General features: G+C 32.3%; 1 protein-coding gene across 1 annotated transcript; it reads right to left on the reverse strand.

Annotated features, from left to right (window-relative positions):
* Positions 1-16454: 16454 nt before the first annotated feature.
* On the reverse strand, positions 16455-17581 carry LOC114716422 (putative nuclease HARBI1). The gene is made up of 2 exons (XM_028901428.1): positions 17543-17581; positions 16455-17135 (listed from the first exon to the last, which is right to left on the reverse strand). Exons 1-2 carry the CDS (start codon positions 17579-17581, stop codon positions 16455-16457), a joined length of 720 nt encoding a protein of 239 aa, XP_028757261.1.
* Positions 17582-18989: the final 1408 nt, after the last annotated feature.

Consider the following 18989-nt stretch of genomic DNA (forward strand, 5'->3'; position numbering starts at 1 on the left):
GGATAAAAATGTCGACATCTAAGGAAACGTGACAAAATTTTCTTTGATCATTCATGGATGATGTAGTTTATTATATATGGCTTATTAATATAATAGTTTCTATATAATATGGATATGACTTGTCATACATAGAACAGATCGTAGAAACAAATTAAAGGCTAAGTGAATATTACATCACTATGGACGTAAAAAGCATAATGTTGACATGAGTTGTCAAGAAAATGCAAGGAAGAAATTAAAGTTGATTGCTCCTTTATAGTCCCCAGCTTTGAATAATAGAAACTTAATATATCAATTAAGAATTGCTTAATCAAGATTAGATTTATACTATTACTTCTGGACCTAGTTGAGTAATTTAAAAAGATTAAAGAAGTTATTAAATTATTTAGTTATAATATATTTTTCATCTTTTTAAAATATTTATGTGTATTATTAGATTATATAGTAATTTATTAATAACAAATTAGTTTAGATGAAAACAATAAATATGAGTACTTCAGAGTAATTTGGTAACTTTTTTAACCTTCCCAAATAAATCAGTGGGGTTTTATATTGAGAACTAAAGTATTATCTCCTATCAAATACAAGTCATTATTTTTTAAAAAAAATTAGGCCTAAAATACAAGTCACTTCCATATCATTAAATGCTTACGTTTCATGAAATCCCATACTTATTATTAAATGCCTGTTTTAGAAATCAAAAAGCAAAAAAAAAAGAAAACGTCAAGTATTAATGGCAAAATTAAAAAACATAATTGGAAACGAAAAACTTAACTTGAAATATCTTTTTAAAAAATTTGTATGAGATAATTTTGACTTATATTTGGGACTATAGAAGTATTATGTTGCATAAACAAATCATGGGTTATTATTACTCTTCTACCTATTTGTGCGATATGCCTTGTTCATAGTTTTATCTAACGATGGATTAATCATTTTTAGCCCATTTAAATCTATTAAGTTACGAAAAGGAAACAATTACATCAATAGTTTTACGAGAAATTATAATACAACTACATAAGCAATATAATATTTTCTTTTGTGATCAAACTCATTCTCTTAAGCGAAAATTCTTTAGTTCTTTATTATATGCTCTGCTAACTTTTTTAATGGATAATCCCCCCCCCCAAATGTTAACCAGAAATTATAAATTGCAGAATGTAATTAATCATTCCATTCCTTCAATCATTCAATACAATTTATAATATTTGATCTATCAGGGATTAAATCACAGGACACGTAGCACAGCTAATGAGCATCCTAGAAAGAAAATATATTAATAAATTTTTCCCATGTGATATACTATTATATTATTGCTGGTAAAAAAATAACTATTATATTATAATATGTGTATACAATGTACGCATCCTCCAGGGGCCATGCAATACCCAAATATGATAAACAGTAAATGAAATTTACTCAGATATGATAAGATAGAAAATATTTACCGAGATGCTATACCTGAAAATTGTTCAAACTGTAATTGAGTTTAAATTTGTACAGAACTCGTTCAGACTGAAAACGAGTTTAGTGAGACCCACATCACAAAACAGCATAACTCGTTCAAACTGAAAGGGAGTTCAGTGGGATCCATGTCACAAAATGAAACTCGTTCTTAGTCTGAGTTCAGTGGGACCCATTTCAAAAAAGTGAATCCATTTATCTTCTATCTACACCTTTCCCTAGACACTCCACATGTTTTTTTTTTTTTTCCTTTTAACCACACACAAATCGACTACTCATAGACATGGTTAATTTCCTTCTCCAAATATTCCCATCAATATAGGGATGCAGGGAGTAGTCATTCGAAATGCCCTCACCTTACGCCCGGCGAGTATTCTTTTGGCATGTGAGTCCATAGTGTACATTTCATTATTGTGTATATAATGCATGCAATTTCCCACTCAAATTTGCCTTTCTTCTCATTACTTCTCAAGTTTTTCTCAAGTTCTCTAGCTCCTTTCATTCTTCTTTGTCCTTCCACACTTTCATTCAGTGAAGTTGATGGTGTGTGCGGTCTTGCAAATGTTGTATACATTTTATCTCAACTTCAAGCTTAATTTTTCTTCTGACTAAGATATATTCTCTTGATTAAATTTTTGTATGTATTTTGCTAAATGATGGATAAGAATTTTATCTTTAGTTATTTTTACATGTTGACTTTCTTTTAATTAAAAAATGTAGACATATAATTAATTTTCATATAAAATAAATTGTAGTTAAATTTTTTATAATATGATTAAATATATATCTTTTTTTCAATAGATAGTGTTTTAGTAAATACATAGTCAGATTAAATATGTATCTAGTTAGACAGTGTTTGGTTGTGAGCTTAGTCTGGTCTTCTATTTGGCCAATGAAAACTCACACTAAATAGTGTTAAAATTTTCCTAATAAAAAGAGTACTGATGGTGGGATTAATAATGATAAAAGAAAGGAGTTTCTTTTTAATTTTTTTGAAAAAATTAGAGAGGAGGACCTAGAAAAGTACTATTTACTAAAGAAGATCTTAAAATTATAATTATTTAGGGAGATCAAATAATAAAATATAAATTTAAAAATACTCAATTGCCCCTAATGACATCTTCTATATTTTCTTTTACCACACCTCCGTGTTATGATAACTTCCTAATAATTTTTAGGTTTTCAGAATCTAAATGAAGCTTAAAGCTTTATGTTTTTTCTTTTTAAAAAGAAGACAGAAACACAAAAACAATATGAAGGATGATCCATCATCAAAGAGAGGCTTCAAGCTTTCAATTATAGGGTACATCTTTTGCTTGTTCAAAAGCTTAAATTAAATTTTGCTTTGTGTCATATTAAGTAAATTATAATTTTTAAATAACTAGTATGAAATAGTACTTTTTTTTTTTCAATCATAAGGATGATTTTTTAGGCCACTTAAAATGGTACCTAGATAAAAACATCTTTCAAGAGTTATACATAATATTAAATTACATAAGTGCATTCATTATATGCTTATCATTTTTCAATCTAAATTAACCTTTATGTGCTGGCTATAGTATATATCTCATTAGAAGCCTTTACTAATAGTATAGAAATTAGAGGTTGAAAGGAATATAATTATTCTTTAATAATATATATATAAATTAAATTGAACATTTGAAATATGACATTGGTTGAAATATGAAGTTGGGAGTAGGACAAAAATGAAGTAGAGGCAATTTTTTGAATAAAAAACTCACATTTTTAGATAGATTTATTTAATCAAATATTTATCTAGTTTAATTATTCAAAATATCCAGTAATAGAGTATAAGTTAGAGAAAATTTAGGAATGTAGTTAAGGGGTAATTTGGTATTTTTAAACATATTTGATCCTTTCAAATAATTATAATTTTTAAGGTCCTTTCTAATAACTAAGCAGAGGAAATTATTTTAGCTCATATTTTTTTTATAATATTTAGTTATAATATTGTTTGAATAAAATGGAATGTATGAAATAATGAATAGAAAATTATTTATTTAATATATTTAAAATATTTAATTTTATATTTATATATTAGAATTTATAATATAATTTTAATATATAATGTTTATTTTAAATTTAATTTAAAATTTTTTTAATTCATTAAACTTAACATGTTAATAATTTTATTCCAAATATATTTTTATGATAGATGTTCCGTAGTCATTATTCATTTAAAGATATTACAGGTTACTACCTTAAAAATGTAAACGAGTTTCTTAATAAAAGAATATCCTAATTTTTATAATTTTAGGTAAATGATTATTTTACTACCCTCTTTTGAAAATATATAAATAATTGAATTAAAAATAATGATGTTATGGAGTTAATTTAGTTTTACAATTCATTTTTGCTTAATTAATAATTATAATGTATTATTTAGGAAGCATAATGGATCATAGAAAAGAGTTTGTATGTATATTTGCAAATGAACAAATTTTTAACAACCTATCCGGTGCAATATTTGAGTGTAATAGAGTGAAAGTAGTGAAAGTTGATCCAAATATTACATTGGACAGATTAAAGAAAGTTATTGGATGAAAGCTACAACTTTCTCCCAATGAAATTGTGACAACTCTAGTATATTGATATCTTACATGTATAAATCCACAACAATACCAAGCATGCAATCTAGAAGATGATTTAGATGTACAATAAATGTGGCAAGTGAGCTGTTGATTCTCAACTCAGTTAACATGTGCAGAGTTGTATGCTAATATATGTGACTTAGAAGATGATAGTTAAATTGAATCACAACTAATGGATAATAATGCTAGAAATACTCTTCCATCAAGTAGCAAACAAGTGAACATTGTAGAAGAAGAAGCTATATTTAGTGATCACATGGAAAATCTTCACCCATTTAAACTTTCCCTAGATGGTGGCAATATTGGGCTATCTTGTTCTGTTCCTCAAATAGAAGATGCTATGGATAAATTTGACGATGAAGATGAATATGATTCTTATTTAAATATTGGTGATGGGAATGATAATGATGACAATGATCAGCATGATGAGATAAACCAGGATAATGAGCTAGCATATGCTTTCTTCTCGCATATTAATATTGAGTCAGCTATGGCTCTTGAGTTCAGCGAATTAGGAGAAATTCTACCTTTCAGTCATAATGAAGAGTTACATATCGAAAAGATGTTTAGCAATATTTGTGTCCTAAGATGTGCAGTCAAGTTATACTCTGTTTAAGTTCATCACACATTTAAGGTCTATAATTCATGTAAAAAGTATGACGAGTATTGATGGATTAACTATGGTGAAAACTACAATTGGAGAGTAAGAGCTTATAAGAAGGAAAATAGAATCTTTTGGTAGATTACAAAATATGGGGGCCCCACACATGTTTAAGCACATCACTAACTCAAGCCTATCCAAAGTGAGATGCTAATATTATAACTGACAAGCTAGATGTGAAAGTGTCTCAAATTATAGAGAGGCTACAATCCATATTTGGTTATACAGTGTCATATAAGAAGGCATGGAATGCAAAACAAATAGCCATTGCTATTGCTTTTGGGAATTGGGAGATCTTATATTCCTTACTCCCAAGATGGTTGGCCACAGTACAACACTTTATGCTGGGATCATATATACAATTTTCAAATAAATAGTGCTCTCGAGTCAATATGAATAGGGAACCAGTTGAAATGTTTTGCTGTGTGCTTTGTGCATTCAAGTCATGCATTGATGCATTTCAACACCTAAAACCCATTATGCAAGTTGATGGAAGATTTTTATATGGAAGGTATAAGGACACATTACTTATGGCCAAGGTAAAAGAACCAAACCAGACCATAATGGCTGATTCAACTGAAAAATTGGTGAACCAATCTTCAGTTTGGTCTGGTTTGCTTGTTAGACGGAGCATGAAATGAACTGGTAACAAACCAGTTAAACAGGTAAAAACCAGTTTTGAACTAGGTAACCACCGACTGAAGTGGGTTGCCCGGTTTTTTCTTTTTTCCGTGTCCCTGGGGAGGAAGAAGAGGAAAAAGGAGGAGAGCCACAAATAAAACACATCAGATTTGAAAAGAACAAATGAAAGCAAGGAGGAGGAAAAGCAGGACGAGAGGGAGAGGCAAAGAGAAGGAGAGTAGCTTGTCGATTGTCTCCGCAGAGAGCCACGTCCATGTTGTGTTTTGCTTGCTGAAATCCATCGAAGAAGAAGTGAGTTTTTCAAAGAGAGGTGGAAGGAGAAGAGAAAAATGCAAGAGCAAAATTTCAAAAAAGAAGACAGAGGAGAAAGAAACAAAAACTACTCTATCTTGGATAATAAAGCTTGGCGCAGAGTAGAGTGTTAATCACACTATGTACAGGCTCTATTTTCCAGGCCTAGCATAACTTTTTCTCTCCCTTTTTTTCGTTTTTCAAAGCCTTATATTTGATTTAAGTTTTTATCTCTCATGACATGTAAATAGAGTATTGTCTAATTAAAAAAAAAAAAAGAGGAACGTCCGGTAAAGAAAAAAGATATGACTGGAGTTTCTTTTATTATATTACACATGCAATACTTTTGCTATCTAGGCATATTTTTAAATATTATTTTGATTAAAAAAATTCTATAGCCAAATATAAAAAATTTTATAATCAGATATTTTTATATTAAATATAATATTTTCAATTATTTTGTTATTTGTTGTAACTAAATTATTGTTATATTTTCTTATATTTTGTTGCAAATGATTATTAATATTGTTATGTTTTGTTATTGTCAATTAAATTATATTATTTTAATATGATCGGTTTGACCCTAGTCTGACCTCAGACCTATTAACCTTTAACCCACTTCCTCAACCGGTTCAATACCCGGTCCGGTTTTTTGTTCCTTGCTTACGACCATATCACAAGATGGTGACATGAATGTTGTGCTGCTTACATTTGCGGTAGTTAAAGGGGAGATAAGATTTACTTGGACATGGTTCTTATACGATGTGGATCATTGTATTGTAAAAGAAAAAATAAAAATTTGTTTAATTTCTGATAGACATCATTTAAGTTTTGTTGCATTTTCTGATCCTCAACACGGATGGCAGCTGCTACATGCAAATCATGTTTTTGGTCTGTATCACAAAGTACATGGAACAAATTGATTGAAAGAGGAATTTATAAATATCAGTGAGATTCTTTGTGTTTTTTTTAATGATATGATAACTTTATAATTTTATGATTATTTTTAAGAAGTTAGTAACTACTTGTAGGGTATGTATATTAACGTCATGTCATTAATTAACAATTAGTATAGATAACAGTGCAACATGCACCTACTGCTAGATGGATTGGAACCATCCTAAAATAAAAGTGGTCACTTGCATATGATGTTAAAGGTCGACGTTATAGACAGATGACAACTAACCTTGCAGAGTGCATGAATGGTGTATTGAAAGGTGTTAGAAATCTACCAATAACTAGTTTGGTAAAGACAACCATGTATAGAGTTAACAACTATTTTGTGATGCATGCCCAACAAGTTCATGCGCAAATTTAGCTGGTCAAGTGTTTTCTGAGACACTAACAAAGAAGTTAGACATAGTAATACAAGGTGCATCTGCATGTATCATTTGAGAGTTTGATAGAATATCAACATCATTTGAGGTTATAGAGCCATACAACATTTAACTTCGTCAATTTTGTTAGTGTTGTAAGGTTAACTTGATTAATAGAAAATGTGATTATGGAGAGTTTTAAGTAGAAAAGTTTCCATGTATGCATGCTATCGTAGTTTGCTCATGAGTCGGCATTAACTATTTGCAATATGTTGATCTTGTTTTTAGGTTAGAAACCATGCAAATGGCTTATAGTAACAATTGTCATCCAATAAGAGATGAGACTCACTCGCTACAAGTTAATTGCCCTACTCTAATACCTGACCTATTAATGATTAGAGATAAAGGTCATCCTCATTCAAGTTGCTTACGTAATAAGATGAACTGGATTATATCCAACCAACCCGACAAGTGCGGATTATGTAGACAAATTGGTCATAATCACTTTACTTATCCCCAAAGTGTTGCATCTAGGCAACAAATTATGTATTTCATTTATGTAAAAAAAATATTATAGTTTATGAATAAGATGAAGATGAAATATAATTGGCTTTTGCAATTTTTTATATTATGTGGATATTTATTTGTTATATTGTGTTTAGATATTTGAAAATGGCACAATATCTAGAAGAGGTCATTAACCCTAGTTTAGAGGATGACTCGTTTTTGTACTTACAAGCCCAACATATTTCATTACAAGTTTTTAATGACAATGTAAGTAATCTATGTTAACTAATGCTTATTAATTCTATGCTTCAATACTAACTTTTTTTCTCTCTATAAGTTTCTTGAATCCTACCCACTAGGCGAGTCATGCACACTAATTGAATGATTGAACCACTCAATCGGATATTTAAATAACTTAGATTAGCTGGATTTTATGGCATTGCTCGTGTAGGGCAATCTGATTATGACCAGAGTTTGGTCTCAGCCCTTGTTGAGAAGTGGCATCTTGAGACTCATATTTCATACTACATATAGAGAGTGCATGATAAATTTAGAGGATGTTGCTATACAGTTGGGTCTTTCATATACAGGAATGCCTGTTATTGGGAAAACCAACTTTAACTGGCTAAATGTTTGTGAATGGATTCTAAGGGTTAGACTACCAATAGATAGAATATGTAGACAACAACTACTTATGAATTGGTTGGAAAAACACTTTAATCACTTACCTGATGATCCAGATGATATACAAGTTCAACAATTCATTCATCCATATATTCTCAAGTTGATTGACGGATATCTCATGTCAGATAGATCGAGTGCTAGGGTGTATTTACTGTGCCTTCCACTACTTTATAATTTAAGAGAAGTTGGAAATTTTAGTTGGGGTTCAACAGTTTTGGCTCACCTATACAGAGAATTATATAATACCACTAATCTAACTAAGGATGGGATTGGAGGGTGCTTATCATTATTACATTTATGGGCATAGGATCGTTTTCCTATGCTAGCACCATAACAACTTGTATCTCCAAATTCACAATCTAATATCTACCCTCTCTTACCTCTTTTAGGTTTCAGGTATGCTGAAATCCCACAACCAATATTTGATATGTACTTATTATTAAAATTTTACAAATTTTAATATTACTTTTTTTTTTGATAATGCTAGATGGAAAAATGTAGGACAAAATACTCATCCAAGTACTAGGTCTTTATGCCAATATAGGAGTTTTCTTGATAGAATTATGATGACATAATTTGGCAGCCATATGAATCTTCTAATATACGCCAATTGATTCTAGAGTATTGCTTGGCAACACCTAAAATTTGGCTTGCTTTGGTTCCTCTAATACGTTTTCATATTATAGAATGGCATCATCTTGATCGTGAATTGAGGCAATTCAACAACCTATTCCTATCATGCCTGTTCATTTAGGAAATTACCATACAATACATCTACATGGCAGAATAATCATAAAATAGACTCAACAATACTCAAACTTCATTGAAGCATGGAATGGATGGCCACATGCTATTGTTGAAGCTTCCCTAGCACCTAGTGAACTTGATCGAACATCTGAGTACATGTAATGGTATTTGAGACATACAAGATGATGGATCCAATGAATTAGTGGTGATACTAGCTATGTGGTAATGTTTTTTGGTTTTTTTCAATCAATATTATTATTTTCTTTTATATGAAAAATTTTTCAACCTCATGTTTTATTTATTTCAGGCTGATATAGTAGAACAATTATATAGGCTAACAATTAATTCTCATTCAACATTGTATTGAGGTGGTTCAAAAACCATGAACATACATTGTTTTAGAGCTTGATCTTGCATGGGATCACTTGGCATTTCTTTCTCCTTCTTCTTTCTCTCTCTAAAATCCTTTTTGCAAGAGTTTCCCCAAGGTTACAAGAGCCTCGGACGAAATGAGGGGAGGGAAGGGGAGGGAGTATTTGTAGAGTTTAAAAACAAATCCTAGCCATTGATCTTGAAATTGCAAGATTAAATCTTAGCCATCCATTTTTCTCTCTTTGTCTTGTGTGACAAGCGTCCTTATGACATCATGCTTACATCATCTTGATGATATTATGCTTATATCATTAAGCCACATGCCTTTAATCTAACAGTACACGTGCCTTGCATCCAACCGTACATCTATCTTTCATCCAACTGTACACTTGTCCCTTCCATATCCATTCATCATTTTGGCATTAAAATAGAGAGAAAATTAATATAAAATTCGTGCAAAATAGATCCCTTAGGTATTCCTTTACCTATCTTGCCATTCTACACCATATCGGATACTTTTTCGGGTTCTGACTTATCTGGGACTATTGGAACATGTTCTGACACCATTTTCTTATCCCAAATAAGTCCACATGGCATTATATAACATGCCTAAAGAGGGAGTGATACTCTTTCCTTGTTCTTTCAATAAAATAATTAATAATATTTATTCCGGAGTAAATTTGACCGAATTCTTTCTATCGGTCCATGACCATATTCTTTCTACCGGTCCATGGCTCCAAGAATCCGTCTTCAGGAGCCAATATTATTTATTCATTACAGGAAGTCTCTCTAATTTTTCTTAAGTCAAAAGTCAACTCCTAGATAGTTGACTTTGAGTTTTCCTAGATAGTATATAAATAGATTTTAAATTCTATTAAAGCCAACCTTTTTGCTTTCTAGGGACGGAATTATTTTTAAAACCTGTGATAATCCTCTATTATTTTTTCCATTTTTGTCCAATTATCTGAGGCCTCTTTGTATTTTAAGTAATTAAATTTTCGCTAATATTCATAATTAGTCGAAACCTTGGGAATTCCACAAATTTCTTCCAGGGGCATTTTTATTATTTTTACCCTCATATAGGCCTCTAAACCTTATTCCTATTTTTTTAAAATTTTTTTGAAGTGTTCAAGCCTTAACTTACCATTTTCCATTTTCTGGGATTTTTCTGGGATTTTCGGGTATAATTTTCATTTTTGCCCTTGCCAGCCTAAAACTATACAAAATTATGATTTTGTCCTTAGTTCAACTTAACCCCATAGTTCACCTCATTAAGGCATCTAACATAATCTTTGGTCTATATTTATCTCTATTTCTTATTATTGGGCCTTAAACTTCATCCGAGTCTCTAACTTCATCTTTTCTCAATCCCAGGAAACTTTTCCTTTACGATTTATTCCCTGGGAATCCCTCTATCCTTCCAGAAAATCTGTAGGGCCTTTGCAAAAAAGAGTCTAGTAGCCTACCCATTTTAGGCTAATTTCGGTACTTCTAGGCCGACAATTAGATTTTGAATGCTCTGCTCAGCATTAGCCATTCCAATCATCACTCTTCAATGTGTTCACTTGTGAACCTTGGGACTTCAGAAATGAGGAATGCATCTTGTGGATTTCAACTCACCTACTTGATAGCGGCATGTTAACAACCAGATTGGTAAATGGTGATAAAAGAAAGCATCATGGTAAAGACTAGAGTGGTGATTTTGGAATTTTCCACTTATGTTTCTTGCATTTTGATTTCTAATGTTCCTCTGATGGCTAGCGATTCTGGTGATTATTCTGCAAATGTGGCTTTTCTTGTTGCTTTACCACTATTAAGCTGTTGCGATTATCTATTTCTCCTACATGCTGGTCTTTACACAAATTTTGGATCCTTGTGTATCCTGAGGCAAACTTGGGTTTTCTTGCTCTATAAAAGGTTTAACTTCTATTGTATTTCATTTTTACCTTCTTTGAATTGGTAATTGTTTCATTTTCTTTGCTTGGGTTTTTGCAGTGCCTTGCTATCTATCTAAATGGCTATTTCTATATGCCAAGATGATTCTGCCTGTTTGCATTTTACTACTCTCCCTCTTAACCTAGATCATTACACTGTCCTAATTATGGTGACTACAAAGTCGTCTGTTGTTTGGTGGTGGATTAGAAGGATCAAACACTTTTATTGCTCTTTTCACTAAAATCTCTTTATTAGAATGGGTGTCTTCACCAGCTGCTACATTACAACTTTGTGTTGGGAGGAAATGCTTGATATATCAAATAAATCATTCCTCATCTGTGCCTCAATGTCTTTGCCAGTTCCTCATGAATCCTTGTTACTGCTTTGTGGGTTCTGATAATCATATAGATAGATAGACATTGAATATCTCTAGGCACCATCTACATATGTTGAATAATCCACTAAATCTTTCACGATTGACAAAGATTAGTCCTCTTTGCCTTTCTAAACACTTGGCAAAAATAACTATTAAAAATACTCTTGGTATTGTTGGAGTGCGATTAAGTAAAGGTATCAATAGGAGTGATTGGAAAGTAAAATTCTTCAAGCAACGCTAGATGCTCATTACATATTTCTTCTTGGAAAATCCTCTCTTGGTTGGGATCATTTTTTCAATGCAGCTTACTGGGCTTCTTTTTCCTCTTATGGAGGTGACAAAGGTTATAATTCTAGATCTTATGATATAAGGTACGGATACGGATCGGCTAGAAACAAGTTAGGAAACTAGACGAACGATCGAAGGTAGGACCTTAAGAGAACCTGTCTCTTACAACCCTAGCCATGGAGATACCAGAAGGATGATCAGTCCTTGATACAGTCGAGTATTCCCACGAGAATACGAGGCGGCAAGTAAAGCTCACTCGAGAGAAATAAAATTCTCTAAAATTCATTCATTCAAATCTGATTTCAATTACAAAAAATGTAGCCTTACATAGGCAGCAAAAGAATAATCTAGAATAAAAAAGCCCTATGTCATAAATGCCATAAATGTGCCTTAATGATGATTGACTATCTTGGTTGGCACCAATTAAGGCTAAAGGAAATAGGAAATTACCTTTTCTTGAAGAAAAAGGCTGCTACCTAAAAATAAGAAACTAACCTAAAATATTCTTATGCAATCTTTGACTAAAAGGCCTTATTTAATGCAAATAAAAATGGAAACTTAAAAAAAACAAAATTAAACCATAACTAATACATAAAGACGCCTTCTTGATGCTTCTTGGACCTTCCAAATGGATCTTCATAATTACTATTCACGTCCATAAGCATGCATGGGCCTTTTAGGCATCCATTTGGGCTTGAATATATTTGACTCACGTTCTGAAAGTCCCATGGTCCATAACAAAATGCATTTGGGCCCCAATTTAAAAGATTATAGCTCTAATGGATTCCTCCAGGCGCATATAATTGTGTTGGGCCTTTAATAACATAAGGATTGGCTTCAAATGCTCCTTTTGGGCTCTTAGAACGTGCTCTTATCTTTCTTAAGGTCCAAGTGTTCATACTCCAATGACTTATATGCCATGGTGGTTTTCGGAGTGGCCTTCCATATGTAAACATAGGATTTTCAGGCTTTGCTAGTACTAATGCAATTAGAAAAGTTAGGGGAACCTTTGTTGCTTGGTTTAGTAACTTTGATATTTTGGTTTTAGATCTAAACCCCTTTGTTTGTCATTGCAAAATATATGAGAAGTCCTTTGTTGCTTGTTTCTTTGTGTCATTTATATATGGTCCTCCTTCCCATTCTTCAAGTCATTTTCCATGGTATTAGATTAGAATGGTGAATCCTCTAATTGATGGACCTTCGTTGTTGATGGGAGACTTTAATCAGATAAGTGATTCTAAAGAAAAATTGAATTATAAAAGAGAGAATAGTGGAATGTGTCACATCCTAAAAATTTTCACATGACTATAAAGGATTAAAATTGGGATGAGATCAATGTATGAACTAGATGGGGGGATGAAACAACTTTTGATGTGAAACCCCGAAAAGGTTCAGACTAGCATTTTCATAATTATCAGTTTAAAAAGGCCAAAACGGACAAATTTGATAAAAATTTCAGAAAATTCCTAAAAAATGGGAAAAGTGTAGATTGAAAGTTTTGGAAACTCAGTTGATATCCGAAAGGTGAAATTTTGGTGAAAATAAATTATTACGGAATTTCTCGTAAATAGAGGTTTTTGGAAAAATTATTGAGAAATTGAAGGAAAATAATTATTTTAAGTAGTTGGAGGCCTCAATAAATTTGGAAGAAAGATGGATAATTCATCTAAATACTTATTTGAATTTATAAAATTAGTTTTAGGCCTTGAAAGCTCAGAAATAAATTTTAGAGAATTTATTTTTCCACAGTGACACCGATAGAGGCTTAATCAAAGAAAATTCAAAATAAATACCTAGAGGTGGCAAAAAAATTCTGAAAATTTTTATATCATATTTTCTTATTAAAAGGTGAATTATCATGAAGAGAAATGAATTTTTGGAGGTCTGAAAAAATTATGAAATGTTACTAGTGAATAGTGACCGATAAAGTTTCAAATTGGTTTGAGATAGTGATTTGGTTTGTAGGCCATCTTTTTGGACCAGCGCAAACCTTTTGTGGGGGCCACATTGAGCACAGTAAGGGCCCAATTTCGTGCAGCTTCCAGGTCTCTCTATTTTTATTAAATAAAATGTGAAATTAAGGGATAATTGCGTGGAAAAATTTAGAGAAAAGCCACATGGTGAGATCCGATGTCATGTTTGGTAGGTGGGATTGGCTTTTGATGGAATGGGAATGGTAATGGTAATGGGATTGGGAATGAGGCTTTTATTTTATGTTTGGTATGAGGTAATATTAGGAAGGAATACATGCATCCATTTTATTGTATAATAAAATATATAAGATTAAAAGACCAGAATACCCCTTGCGCTGACTGCAACCTTGCGCACTCTTTTTTGTATAAAAGGAAACCAGCGAGATGATTTTTTTCCAAAAAAATAAATGCATTAAATTTTGCCTCTAGTTATAACAAAAAATAAATAAATAATTAAATATTTTAAAAATCAGAAATGGTTTTCCATCATATTCTAGCAAATTTATATATAAAAAAGTAATAAAAAATCAATAGTAATTAAATTGAATAGTTAAAAAATCATTAATAACTTCTCAAAACTATAAAATTTTTATCCAAAAAAAGTCATCACTAATTCCTTAAAATTTGGTAACACATTTTAAAATTAACAATTCATAAGATCAAAAGATAAGAAGCAAATCGATAAGTAAGCTAATCCACATCTTGCTCCAAAAAGTTATCAAAATATTCCATGTGTGTCTGAAACAAAATATTCCATGTCTCAAAAGAAATTCCTCACGAAAGGAATTCAAACTATCCAACTTCAACCACACAACTATCAAAATATTCATCAACATATTTATGAAGATATTATTTGACGGATCACATCAGCTTCCCCCTCTTGAGCAAAAGTGAATGGCTAATAAAAATGACAATAAAGAATTGCTAATCAATAGCTCATAAAAATTAAACATTAGCAAAAGTGGGTTTTTTAGACAAAATATGTAAAACAAAATACCCATCAAAATAAAGAAAATTTTAGACAAAATACACATCAAACAATGTAATATCTAAAATAAAATATTCACCAAAACAAGCAGGATCTAAAACAAAATATCTATCAAACCATCGAATATCTTAAACAAAAGATCCATCAAAATGAGAAAGGTCTGAAACAAAATATCTGTTAAAGAAGGAATATCCATGTCAGTTAGATCCATCAAAATAAGGAATATCCAAAAAAAAAAAAGATCCATCATAGCCTATGCATTTATTATTTGGCGGACCAAATCTGCTTTCGCATCTTGAGGGATGGTATAGAATCCAATTAGTATGCTCTCATCAGAAATCATCTTAACATAGGCCGAAAGACGCTCTTGATGAGAAAGTCCTTCAACCTTTGAAATCTCACCATAGAGCGACTCCTTCATCCCATCCAGGCGCTTCTCACGATCAACCCTGTCAATATGTATTCCTAATCACTCACTTGCTTCCTTAAAACCTTCAGCCAATGAATTAGCAAATTTCTCCATTCCAAGGATAAGCACATCGTCACGATCAATGCTTTTGTGCTTGTGTTTTTTCAACCCAAAACTTGCCTCAGACGGAGAGTTATCAGTTTCAGTTTCTAGTGGACTGTTATTTGGTGGTGGAATATTTCCATGAGAGATATCCATGTCAGCCTCAAGATTAGTCTTAAATGTTGAATTGTCTACACCATTCTGATCATCTATCTCTTCAATTACATCTTCACAAGCTTGAGCATCCTTCCCAGTTGCCCTGTCCTTCCCATAGATATCATGAAGCTCTTCATAATGAGGGAAGGACTTATTCCTAAACCTAGCAGCATCCTTATTCACCTATTTCCATGAAATCAAATATAATAGACATAAAAATAACAATGCAAAACTAGATAAGTAAATTTTCCAACCATTTTTTTACAGCTAATCAAAACCAGATATCCATACATGATAAGTAATTAGATTTACCTTGATAAGCTCATCCCATACTGCCTTCGGAGCTGTCACACATTTCTTCTCGCTGTCCCAACCAAAACCAGATAATTTCAGAAGGTCATAAACAACACCATAGTTAGTTTTAAGCTTCTTAATCCTAGATTGGATGTGAGGATGGGCCTTTAAACTACATCCAGGTGTAAGACCATGAAGCATGTCCTGTAATTGGTTCAAGACACGAGGCCTAAGACCATTTTCAGAAACAAGTTCACCCTTATCATGTAGTATCATCATGCACTGGATTAGTAGCTCATCCTCCTCAGGTGTCCACACATGCTTATCTGACTTTCTTGATTTGTCTGACATGTTTAATCAACTATAACATTTAAAATACGTTAGAACCTCATATAAAATTAATGCAACCAAGAAGCTTCATACCATAAAGTAGCAATAGTACACATGGCAAAGAGTCATAAACTAAATCACGGCATAAATAAAGTTACAATAATACAAAAGGCATAGATAAAGTTACAATAGTACAAAAGCCATAGATAAAGTTACAATAACACACATGCCACAGATAAAGTTACAACATTACACATGGAAAATGGTCACAAACCAAAAAAAACAACTTCCAAATTAAGTAATTCTTTCATGTAGCTGTTCTATTAGTAGTAAAAGTGTTGAACATTTCATTAGCAAGATTGTCCCTAAAGGCAACCCATTCATCAGATGCATCTATGTTTACAATTGGAGGGTTCTCCACCCCGTCCATATGAACTTCCATTTCTTCAACTTCATCTTCTAGAGGATCTATACCTTCTTGTCGAATTAAGTTGTGCAATAAGCAGCAAGCAATTATTACTCGGTTGTATGTTCTAATGGGATAAAATGATGGTCTTATTAGAATAGCCCATCTTAACTTCAAAACTCCAAAACACCTTTCAATTACATTTCTTGCAGAAGAGTGTCTCATGTTAAAGTACTCTCGTGCATTTCTAGGATGTCGTCCATCTCTCCATTCACTTAAATGATATCTTTGTCCTTTGTATGGTGTAAGAAATCCTTCACAATTGGTGTATCCAGCATCAACTAGGTAATAATGACCTTGTTGAACTCTCAAGCCATTCCTCCTACTAATGGCGTCACCAAGAACACGTCCATCTGCTGCAGATCCTTCCCACCCAAGCAGAACATATATGAAATACCCGTCTTGTGAGCAAACACCTAACACATTTGTTGTAATCTCCCCTTTCCTATTCCGGTATCTAGCTTTGTCAATAGAAGAAACTCTCAACTTAATGTGAGTTCCATCCAATGCACCTAAACAACGCTGAAACAAAGAAAATAAATATTACACACTTTACACATATCCTTAAAAATTAATAATCAGGATATAACATGTATATTTACCTTGAACCACTTCCACTTATCATCATTTCAATCTTCCAGCACAGGTTCTGGTTTCTTCCATAACATATCTCCAAGTCTCATCATACCATTGAGTACTAAGTTCAAATACCAACTAATAGTTTCTCCAGATCTACCAAAATTGTACTGTATTACTCTATTCTTCACATGATGTGCTAATATGTGTAAAAATATTGCAACTTACTCATCTACAAGCATATTCTTACTAGGCTTCAAACCACCCACATCCCTTAGTAATAAACATAACTTATCAAATGTTGTCCTATTCATTCTTAGTAGGTTGTAACATGCTACATCACTACTACACACCAATCCCTTTAGATAAGATCTCTTAGCAATAAAGTCCATTTTGTAAGGTATGTGTCTAATTCTTCGCCTTCTTGATATGACAGTCATGCACGCACATAAAAAAAAACCCTCCGTTGCCTTAGCCATGCTCACCCATAAAAGCAACAAACGTAATAGTTCTCTCTTTTCTTCTGATAGTGCCATAACTATATAACCAATTATGTAGAGTCATAAAAATTTTGTTTAACATGTATAAATTATAATCATTGACTGAGTTTAGCCTCATTCAACTATATTTTTCTTTTTGGACAAAGACCATCCAAATTAAAAATAGAGACACTCGTAAGAGACCATTCAACAATACAAGGTAAAGAACTTTGTAAGAGAGCACTCGTATGTCCCAATAGATGTATAATGCAGTGTAAAGAGTAAACCTTCAGGGATCCAGTAAATATTTGCTTTGATAAAAAGTGACACACAGCACTTCGTAACCTTCACAGAAAATCTGTTTTTCATAACAAGCCACTATACAAAGAAAAGAATTTTATTTCACCTATATAGAGAAACAAATCAATGCTTAATACATCAAAAACCAAAAAGAAGCATAGAGATAAATTTAAAACTAGAGTCCGTATGCTTTGTCAGGGGAAATTCTGAAAAATTGTGGCAAATTACATACTCTTCCTTCAAGCCTCCAAATTTCAAATGCAATTGGCTTCAAAACCAAAAGGCTATAAAGACTGTATTATTTATAAATGAAACCATAGGCATTGATTTGTTTTTAGCTTTATCAAATGGTTTTAAAACAGAGCTAATGAATAGTAGTACCTTGAAAAATGTTCTTAGCTTACAATCAGACCACACCAATGGAAAAACCAAAGGACATCAGCACAGCAAAAAAGAGAAAGTGAGGAATTATGTAAGAAGAAAAATTAAAAAAGGAAAAGGTGACGAGATCACAATAATGATAAATGGAATATGCTTCGGCGGCTTGCACATAATGATATCGCTTTTCTTGCTCATGGTGGGCGGTGACCGAAGAAGCTTCAATTGAACCCATTCATAGGGATTTCTTAATGTTATTCATTCAGTGGTCCATAGCCACCAAAGCTCGAATGTAATACCCAGTCAATTCACATTAATCCAGTTTTATACTAAACAAATGTGAGGCTTAGGCAATCAGATCAACCAAGTAACAAGCCAACTGTTACTGAATATGGCTGGCAAAGAATTTGTGAATCGAAGAAGGCTGAAAAAATTGATGATGGAAACCAAAAAAAAAAGGGATACAGTTTATCTTACCAGTCATTGAAGAGGATTGGACAAAGAGAGGGACCGGGAGCAACTCCGAGGGCGACGGCACGAGCGATGGTCGAGAGCGTGTGTGAAGAAGGCTATAGAGGTCGATGAAATATTTCCTCAACACATATCAAATGAGGGCAAATGTAAGAAGGTTAAACTTGTCCAA

Source organism: Neltuma alba, unplaced genomic scaffold, assembly GCF_004799145.2.
Source record: "Neltuma alba isolate B1F8T4 unplaced genomic scaffold, ASM479914v2 tig00011656_pilon, whole genome shotgun sequence".
Taxonomy (NCBI): Eukaryota; Viridiplantae; Streptophyta; class Magnoliopsida; order Fabales; family Fabaceae; genus Neltuma; species Neltuma alba.